The sequence below is a fragment of the Triticum aestivum genome, chromosome 2B (genome assembly GCF_018294505.1).
Source record: "Triticum aestivum cultivar Chinese Spring chromosome 2B, IWGSC CS RefSeq v2.1, whole genome shotgun sequence".
NCBI lineage: Eukaryota > Viridiplantae > Streptophyta > Magnoliopsida > Poales > Poaceae > Triticum > Triticum aestivum.
The window spans coordinates 127,559,956-127,569,812 of record NC_057798.1 but is presented as its reverse complement, the minus strand read 5'-3'; the positions used below and the strand labels follow the sequence as shown (position 1 = coordinate 127,569,812).

The 9,857-nt window shown below is 48.3% G+C and overlaps 1 protein-coding gene across 1 annotated transcript; it reads left to right on the top strand.

Annotated features, from left to right (window-relative positions):
- Positions 1 to 649: 649 nt before the first annotated feature.
- LOC123043868 (phosphatidylinositol 4-phosphate 5-kinase 6) lies at positions 650 to 5,295 on the top strand. Its single transcript, XM_044466455.1, has 8 exons — positions 650 to 2,129; positions 2,500 to 2,664; positions 2,773 to 2,938; positions 3,040 to 3,156; positions 3,291 to 3,484; positions 3,594 to 3,700; positions 3,793 to 3,877; positions 4,578 to 5,295. The coding sequence occupies exons 1-8, from the start codon at positions 910 to 912 to the stop codon at positions 4,864 to 4,866; spliced, it is 2,343 nt and encodes a 780-aa protein (XP_044322390.1). The 5' UTR covers positions 650 to 909; the 3' UTR covers positions 4,867 to 5,295.
- Positions 5,296 to 9,857: the final 4,562 nt, after the last annotated feature.

The window sequence follows — 9,857 nt, the reverse complement described above, 5'->3', positions numbered from 1 at the left end:
CTGATTCGTGTTGCACTGTTGTGCGGCCACGTCGTCATGGGAGTATGTCGTATGTTTCCTGCTGATGATGGATATGGCTTACTACTGTGCAGTGTAAACCTAGGAGAAAGAAAGACGAGGACAGGAGGCTCATGGGCAGACAAGCCCCTAAATTAAGCCACGGATTGATTGATTAGTTGGCTAGTACTAGTACTACTACTACCCTTGTGCTAACCAGAGGTTAGCTTAGCTTATTAGGGACAGCACTAGAACCCACGCATTAACCTAGCTACACAGGCTAGAGGAACAAGACAAGCACCCGCACTAACCACCGAAAACCACCACAATAACCACCAACAAGACCTGTCTGCAATGCGAGGATTAAATCATCACCAGGGCTGGTTGCTAAACTTGTATGGTTTGTATTTTTTGTGAGGCCGATAGCATGAAAAATAGACAAAATTTGGTTAGACCAACCGTAAGTAAAACAGACAAGAACCAAATCCAGTTCTTTTTTAGAATGAAGAACGGAGGCCATCACGGGGGCCATGGGACGGATGGGAGTACCAAGTTCCAGATGGGATGCTGCATCAAAAAAGGCAGATAAAACAGAGGAAAACAAAGCGGAAAGACACCCTTTCCCACCTCCCCTGTCTTCTTCCACCCCCCACCTCCGTCCCCTCGCCCCCCCTCCCAAAGCGCATTTCTTTTCCCTCGCCCCTCTCGCTCTCGCTTGCGTGTGTCTCCATTAACTCCCTCGCCATTACCCGCCTCACGCCCCCCAGCAATGCCGCCGTGGACGGTGCGCGCGCGCGGCCTTCAGCGGTGCTAGCTAGATCCACCGCCAAGCGGACCCGGGTCCGGACAGCGGCGGCGGCGGGACGAGGAGAAAGAAGAGACGGGTGTGGCCGGGAGAGGCGGGCGCGCCCAATGCACGAGCACACCCTGGCCAGGGCGTGGGAGGCGACGGTGCGCAAGGTGCAGCAGCATCCGCAGCCCGGGGGCAGGCGCCGGGTGGCCCCCATGCTGCCCGCCGACGACTCCGAGACGGCCTCCTCCTCGGCCTCCTCCTCCGCGGGCGTCGACGATGCCGACCACCACGGTCCGGAGGAGTACGTCGAGCGCGGCCTCCCCAACGGGGACTTCTACACGGGGCAGTGGCGCGCCGGCGCGCCGCACGGCGCCGGGAAGTACCTGTGGAAGGACGGGTGCATGTACGAGGGGGAGTGGCGGCACGGCAAGGCCACGGGCCGGGGCAAGTTCTCCTGGCCCTCCGGCGCCACCTACGAGGGCGAGTTCAAGGACGGCTTCATGGACGGCGGCGGCACCTACACCGGCGCCGCCGGGGACACCTACAAGGGAGCCTGGTCCATGAACCTCAAGCACGGCGACGGCAGGAAGAGCTACGCCAACGGCGACCAGTACGACGGCGAGTGGCGCTCCGGCCTGCAGGACGGCGCCGGCCGCTACATCTGGCGCAACGGGACCGAGTACACCGGGCAGTGGCGGGCCGGCCTCATCCACGGCCGCGGCGCGCTCACCTGGGCCAACGGCAACCGCTACGACGGCGGCTGGGAGGACGGCTGCCCGCGCGGCCAGGGCACCTTCCGATGGGCCGACGGCAGCGTCTACGTCGGCTTCTGGACGCGAGATGGCCCCAACGGCATTGTCCAGCAGAAGGGCGTCTACTACCCTTCCCCGGCGGCGTCCTCCCCGACGGCGCGCGACCCCCGCGACGAGTTCGCGAGGGAATTGCCGGGCTTCATGGCCGCCGCCGGCGCCCCCGAGTCCACGCCGCTGCAGAGGCCGCTCAACAGCTCGGGCAACCGGACGGCCAATGGGCGGGCGAGCTCGGTGTCCGGGATGAGCAATTGCTCCGGCGGCGACCGGAAGTACGACAAGATTTGCATCTGGGAGTCGGACGGCGATATCACCTGCGACATTGTGGACGGGGCCGCCCTGGTCGACGACGCGCGGAGGAGCGTGAGGACGGAGGACGGCGCGGAGGGCGGGGAGCTTCTGCCGCCGCCGTCCCCGGCACCGCGCATCGCCAAGTGGGTGTCCCCGCGGCAGGCGAAGCAGCAGGGGGAGACCATCGTCAAGGGGCACAAGCACTACGAGCTCATGCTCAACTTGCAGCTCGGCATCAGGTGTGTTGCTTTGGCCATCTCCCTCCGTTAGCGACTCTGAACTATGCAGATTTTGGAGCTTTGGTTGTGGAATTCGATCAACAGGAGAAATTTGCATTTGCTTTCAGTGCCTTTGCCGATTTAGTTACCAATCTGAATTAGGGGATACAGTATTACCCTGTCAGTGGTGAATTAGTAGAGGGTTTGCTTCGAATCATGCAATCGTTATTAGGAAATGAAAAGAATTGTGGGTTTGGCCAATCCGATTTCGATACATGGCGAAGGCTTCTACTTTGTGGATTCTCAATCAACATGACAGCCATTAGTCATTTTTTAATCCATGATGATAGTTAAGTTTATCTCTGCCCTAACAATGATGTGTTGGCCACAGGCATGCAGTTGGGAAGCAAGGTCCGGTTACGCTTGAGCTGAAATCATCGGCATTCGATCCCAAGGAAAAAGTGTGGACAAAGTTCCCTCAGGAAGGCTCGAAACACACTCCGCGGCACAATTCTTGCGACTTCAGATGGAAGGATTACTGCCCACAGGTGTTCCGGTTGGTCATCACTCACCACTCCCCATTTCAAAGCTATATATATGATGTATCTTCCTTCTGGTGCCACCATGCTGATCAACATGCCATTTGTTCTGAACCAAACCGCAGGACATTGCGCAAGCTGTTCAAGGTGGATGCTGCTGACTACATGTTGTCACTCTGTGGAAGCGAGGCTCTCCGGGAGCTCTCGTCTCCGGGTAAGAGTGGAAGCTTCTTCTACCTAACAAACGATGACCGGTACATGATAAAGACGATGAAGAAATCAGAAGTGAAGGTTTGTTCTTTGTGGTTCCCTCTGTCTCTAGGCTTCCTAAGCTTCATAAATAATTCCAGAAGCTTTATGCTGAACGCAAGAAACACTTGTTAACGTTACAGATGCTTTTGAAGATGCTTCCAGCTTACTACAATCATGTCCGTGCATTTGAGGATACTCTAGTGACCAAATTTTTTGGTCTACATTGTGTCAAGTTAGCCGGCGCAAATCAGAAGAAGGTTAGTGATGAATGCAACTTTATATTTCTTCTCCATACTTGGCACCATCTGTTTTGTATGATTTTGATTTGTATTCATTATGGCCAATGTTCAAAACTTCCACCCTAACTGTTTGCTGTTGCACTACTACCCAGGTTCGCTTTGTCATAATGGGGAATCTATTCTGCTCTCATAATTCTATCCATAGGCGTTTTGATCTCAAAGGCTCGTCTCTTGGCCGCACAACTGACAAGCCACAAACTGAAATTGACCAGTATACAACTCTGAAAGACCTTGATCTAAATTTCATATTTAGATTAAAGAAGCAATGGTTTCAAGAGTTCCAAAGGTGCAACCATTTTCTTTTCATATTCTAGTTTGTGTTTGAGTTTATTACTAGTAGCAATTTGTGCATTTAGTCCATCATGTTAATAAAGAACTTAATTGTATCCAAGCAGGCAAGTGGACAGGGATTGTGATTTCCTTGAGCAAGAGAAGATTATGGATTACAGTCTCCTGGTGGGGGTACATTTTAGGCATAATGGAGAGAAGCTTATGACTGAAGGTTGGTTGGAAAACTCGAAACACTTTTGCAAACTTATCAAAGAACAATCAGTTGGTTGTTTATACCTTACAATGTGCACTGTTTAATTGAAGGTTGCACTGACAATGATACCAACAGTGTATCAACACTTCGGCTTTCAAGAGGATACACGGATCAATTTCTTGCTGATCCAAATGGGTAAGCTAGATATTTTACCGCCCTTATCTGTTATACCATGTACATGCGTCGTAGTGGAATGCAATTTTGTTTCAAATAATCACACTTCTGTATATCTCTTTGTTTGATCCTTGTGTTGTAATTGGTATTAGGTAGGCTTCATACCTTCAAATTATCAAATATCACTAGGTTCGAGCCATTTTTCATGGGATTCCCTTTGCTTATATATGCCGGAAATTTGTCAGTGGTTTTTTGCTCAAGGAAATTTGGTACTTCTCTTTCTTAAGCAGCATTTTAATTCGAATGAGAACACGTCGTGTACGTGGTGAGCAATCAAAACTTGATAAGTCAACTGGTCCTTTAATGATAAATTTTAATAATCAGCATAATCTTAACAACTGAAATGAAATAATTAGAAATGATATTGATGTGATCATTCTTCTGTGACCTATTCAATTTCAAAGTCTAGATTGTGTGCCCACCATGGCTTCTTTCTCCACCTACACCCTAGCTGTTCTTACCTTTCCATTCATATTTTTTAAGCTGTCTTTGATACGGTTTTATGTGCTACTCCGTATCAACTAGCTGAACAGTAGGTTGTAAATATCCCCAAAACTTAAATTTGAAGACAGGGCTACAGATTTTTGTCTTTGTAAAATCCTGATTTACGCTGTTTCGGCATTTACTTGAGATATTCATCTGAATATTTGTGAATAAACAGGATGTCTAAAATCAAACTTGGGACAAGTATGCCTGCAAGAGCAGAACTGACTGCTAGGAAAAATGACTGCGAGCCGCAGCTCATTGGAGAGCCAACCGGGGAATACTACGATGTTATACTGTATTTTGGGATCATAGACATACTCCAAGATTATGACATCAGCAAAAGGCTTGAGCATGCGTATAAATCTTTCCAGTACGACCCGACCTCGATATCGGCAGTGGATCCAAGGCAGTATTCCAGACGTTTTAAGGATTTCATATACAAAGCATTTCAAGAGGACAGCTGAAAAGATCCCGGAGCTTGACAACGAAGCCAGCCCCCCGATGCAGATGAACCTTGAGATGTCAATGGAAAGCTCAGCCTCTGCACAGCGAAGTGGGGTATCGCCGTCGATTTTCAGTACAAGGACGGGTGAGTGTGGCTTCAGCACAAGCCATCCGGATGGTAGAGTTGCTCCAGAAATGGTCCGGCTCTCGCGTAAATATAAATAGCTATATTAATATCTACTATACATACAATACATAGGGCTCACTGATATTTGTAGGGTAGGAGATGGAGTTGGAGATGTTAACTTAGTGATTCAACTTAAAAGATGGGAGAGTTGTAACCAAGCGCGCAAGCCGGTCCGGGAGTTGTAAATGTCTCTTTTTTTTTCACCTGATGAGGGTAGGCAGCATGTGCTAGGTTTTTTGTGGGGTAAAAATTTGTTGATTGATACGCTTGTCGACATACATGCCCATAGGAGGGACATCCTTGGATTTCTGTCTCCACATTTGTACATTGTTTTCAGTTTGGGACCTGGCCTTGCAAGGCAGACTGGTAGTGATGCCTCAGTTTTGTTCTCCTTTTCCTGGGCTGAATGATCATGTCTTGGCCATTTGCCAAATCCCAATGAATGATGCTGCACCCAAATGGGTCCAGGCCAACTGAACTTGGTGAGTGGCAGCTGAGGCATCAGCATTTTGTGTGCTCCATCGGGGTCAGCCTGTGATGATGGCTTATCTGCAATCACCAAAAGTCGCAGGAAATTGGGTGTAATGTTTGCACCTCTGGTGCAACTTGCTCCCCTCCCCTGCCATGAGAGTGACAGATTCATGTTTTAACCTGCAGTAGTAGCAGATGAGCATGTAGCTAGAACTAGAAGGAACTGCAACAGTAATATCTGATCACCACATGTACCCATCAATCTAAATCAGATCCGGGCCACTGTTTCCAGCACAGCTTAATTGTGGATGCTTTGCTGATGCCATGTATAGTACTACTATAGTAAGATTGCTGTTGTTTTGTGCTGATGAAATGAGATGTTTGATACGCATGTCTGCCTGCCTGACTGACTGCTTGCCCGCACCTTTCAGTCGCGGTCATCAAGTAGTGCCTGGATCTGGATCTTGATGTTTTTCACCTTGTGCTGCTGCTGCGCCTTTGGTCTGGAGCCTAGCAATGATTGGACGGTGTTAGGTTAGGCCCGGCGTTGAAGCTTTGTTGCCGCCCATACGCGGACGTGGATCCGAGTTCATGGATGGATGGAAGAAGTTAACATCTTCTAAAAGCATTTCCTGCCAGGTGCAAACAGCTCTGGAAAGTGGTGGTGCTGCGGTAGAGAAGGAAGGCTTGTTTGTAGCTGGTGCTGCCAGTGCCGGGTGAGCTTTCTTTCTTGGTCGCTGAATTTTTCTTGATAAAATATGCTTCTGATTGCTGATCTTGTTAGCATGAGTAGTATTTTATGGTGTTTGATGTAAGCATTGAAAATTTGACGAGGAGGGGGTTGGAAGATGGGACAGTTGTGAGACGTGTTCCCGTGGTTTTTTATTATTATGCGTGTGATGTGGAGGGAGATCGTGGCCGGCAACTCTCGACACCGAACCTTCTCTTGTACGCTGATTGGACGCCGGCGATTCTGTTAACTAATGTAGAGAACAGAAAGGGGAGAAAAGGCAGGAGAAAAGTCGTGGATGCACCCAGGAAAAATGGCACCCGATGAACAGGCATGCCGTGTATGACAAAAACTAATGTCTGAATATAGGAGGAGCCGAGGGCACTGCCAACCGGAAAGCGAAGGCTTCGATAACCATGTTGGTTTCATGGGTGATCTGGAATGAGCGTAATGCAAGGGTGTTTAGACACAAGAGTGCCCCTCCGCATGTTTTGCTAAACAATGTGATCGAAGAGTCTAACCTTTGGGTTAAAGCCGGGGCGAAAAAATTAGGGTCTTTCTTATTGCGAGAGTAATTGCCATGCCGTTTCTTGGCACTGTGCTGTAACAAACTCTTTCTCCTTCTTATTTAATATATGAGGTAAATCTTTTGCCTCCGTTTCAAAAAAATAATATAGGAGGAGAATATAAACTGCACCATTCTTTTTTTGCGGGGACTGCACCATTTTTTTATGGAGGACGTTGGATGATAATCTTTGTTTGTGGACAACATATGATAATAGAATGTCATGATTGCGAGCATGTACTTATATTTACCTGAACGCGAATCGGCAATGATGGTGTTGCCTGCATGTTCTCGCCACTTGCAATACCATATAATAGTATCTATAAATACCTCATAAATACGTATATCAATCAAATCATCCGTCTAATTTTAACTTTTCCGTGATTAATCTAGAATCAGAACGCATCTACGACATAATTGAGTTGATCTCAGTACAGCTACCGCCCACCTGTGTTGTTAGACGTGTCACGTTTGCCGTCGGCTCCACAAACTCAGGGTTCGTGCCCGGCCGTTGCTGCGAAAAGGCAGGCCAGGCAGGGAGGTGATGCTGCCCTGCTCCCAGATAATGGAAGCTGCCTCCAGCTCTGAAGTACGTACGTACCACTGGGTTTATCTTTTCCTGAAAGCGCTCTCAAGAGTTTGATCAAGTCCCATGATTCTATTTTCTATCTTTGCCGTCAGTACACCTCGAGATAAGGAACCCAATGCAAAATGTACAATCTTTTTTTTTAGGGGTAGCAAAATGTACAATGTGGTTAATCATATCCATGCTGCATGTCTCGCTCTGTGACGACGCGCGTTGCCGGCCCAAATTGGGAGCCTACGGAATACGGCGTCGGAAAAGCGACGCTGTCCATACCTTCCGTATGTATGTCTGCTGCCTCTTCTTCTGCCGACGACGACGAAGCCTTTTTCCTTTTGACTCAACTGCTGCTGCATCAGTATAATACATGCATACCCATGGAGCTACTGCTGCTTTGTACAGCGCCTTTCAGACAGACAAAAAGGGCAAAGCGAGAGTTACCGATGGCATTGCTCTCGGTCGATTGGCCCGAGCCGAGCGGCAAAGCGGAGAACGGTTGGTTGGTTGTTTTTTGCCCTTTGCTTTTGCGACCGGAGTGGGCACCGGAGTAAGAGTGAGCTCTTGCTCCTGCGCCTCCCGAGATGCAGCGGGTTAAAGTCGGGAGCAACATCGGTGAAAGCTCTGAACAAGCCAAAGATCAAAGATGAATGGCAGGCAGGCAGACTGAGCGTACTGCCCACATGTGGTGCGATATGATACAATGCAGTGGCATGTGTGAAGGTTGAAGCCCGACCCAGACACCCAGGTGGTGGTGCTTTTCAATCGCTTTTCGTCGGTTTGAGTTTGCTTGTGTGTGTGGCATGCTCCTCACGGCGGAATAAGCAGGGCGGCGGAGTGTGCGTTGGAATTTTCCCTCTTTTTCTTTTTGGATGGATCTTGTGTGTGTGTGTGTGTGTGTGTGTGTTGGAACTTTGGAAGGAAATACTACTACAAAAACAAGCACGAGGAAGACTGGTTCGCATGGGCCTTTCGCACCGAGTGCTTCGATTTGATTCCCGCTGGGCTACACATCCCTGGCAGAGAATTTACGGTGGTTCGATTCCTATTGGGCTGCACATAATGGACACGTAATTCTTGCAAACTCACCGAGCTTCCATCTTCGGGCGCTATATCTCGCCCGTACCGAGAGATCCTTTGGCCTTGCCTCTAGCGCGAGGCTCACTGTAGCTGCCAGGAGCGGTTTAGGGAAGCATCTAGGGACCGGTTCGGTTCGGTTCAAAAACTTCTGCACGTTTTTTTCCTTTGTGTTTTTCTTATCGGTTTTCATGGTCTTGGTCGATTTTCTTCGTTCTTTCAATCTTTCTTCATTTTCAATAGGCCTCATCATTATTTAAATTTTCTTTTCTGTTTTTTTCTTTTTCAAATACATGTCAAACATTTCAATACATGTTATACATTTTTCTTATACACATCCAACATTTTTTTGATATATGTTGAATATTTTTTTCAAATACATATTTGACTTTAAAAAAATATTAAACATTTTCTAGCATATTTTAACATTTTCTGAATGGTATGAAACACATTTTAAAAACTATGTGAACATCTCTTTACATTGCATAAACTTTTTTTAAATGTCATGAGCAACTTGGAAAGCGCGATCATTTTTTAAAAACTGTGCAACCATTCTTTTACATTGAATACACATTTTCTTTGAAATGTGATGAACATATTCTGAAGTATGTGATTTTTTTTTGAGTGACACGAAATAGCTTTTGAAATTACGCAAACATTTTTTTACATTATGTAAACATGTTTCCAAAATGTATAAATGTTTTCCCCATCTCAAAGGCGACGACTAGTAGATCAAGGGGTACCTAGAAAGTGAACAAATGTTCCCATGGTCATGATTGTTGATTAAAAAAAAGGCAATCAAAAAGGAAACTGAGCTTTAGGCGCAATTGCCGAGGAATTTAGAGAACTGAATTTTACTGAAGTAGTTTCATTCCATGGCTTTATGCCCTTTCTACCTACATCGGTAATAGTGGATTCACCAGGAACTTAAACAACTAATCTGTCGGAGTAATGGGTCACGGGTAGGCTAACCCGAGCCCCAGAACCTTTCAAAACATCGGGGCAGACTGCGCCCCTCAAGATCCCGCGATGAAGAGCCGCCTCCTGGAAGGCGGCGGCAACTGTCCCTCACGGCCGAGTCCCAGGGATGGCTTCGAGTTAAGCCGGCTCTTGGCTGACGACTTCGAGATGAGCCGACTCTTGGCTGGCGACTTCAAGATAAGACGACTATGGGAGTCGGCCCGCGACTCCAACCATCTCCTGCCTTCGCCACGATGGACGGGGCGGGGTACGGTCACTGCGTGGCCGACTCTACCCTGCCTACGAGGGGCTGGCATGGCTACAGTGCGCCATATCGCCGGAGATCTCCATCGTGGCACGACACTGTTGCCATGCCTGCCCTGACCTCAGCCTCAGTGGGCGGCGCACTGTGCCCACGACGGCCTACCTGTACGGCCCGGA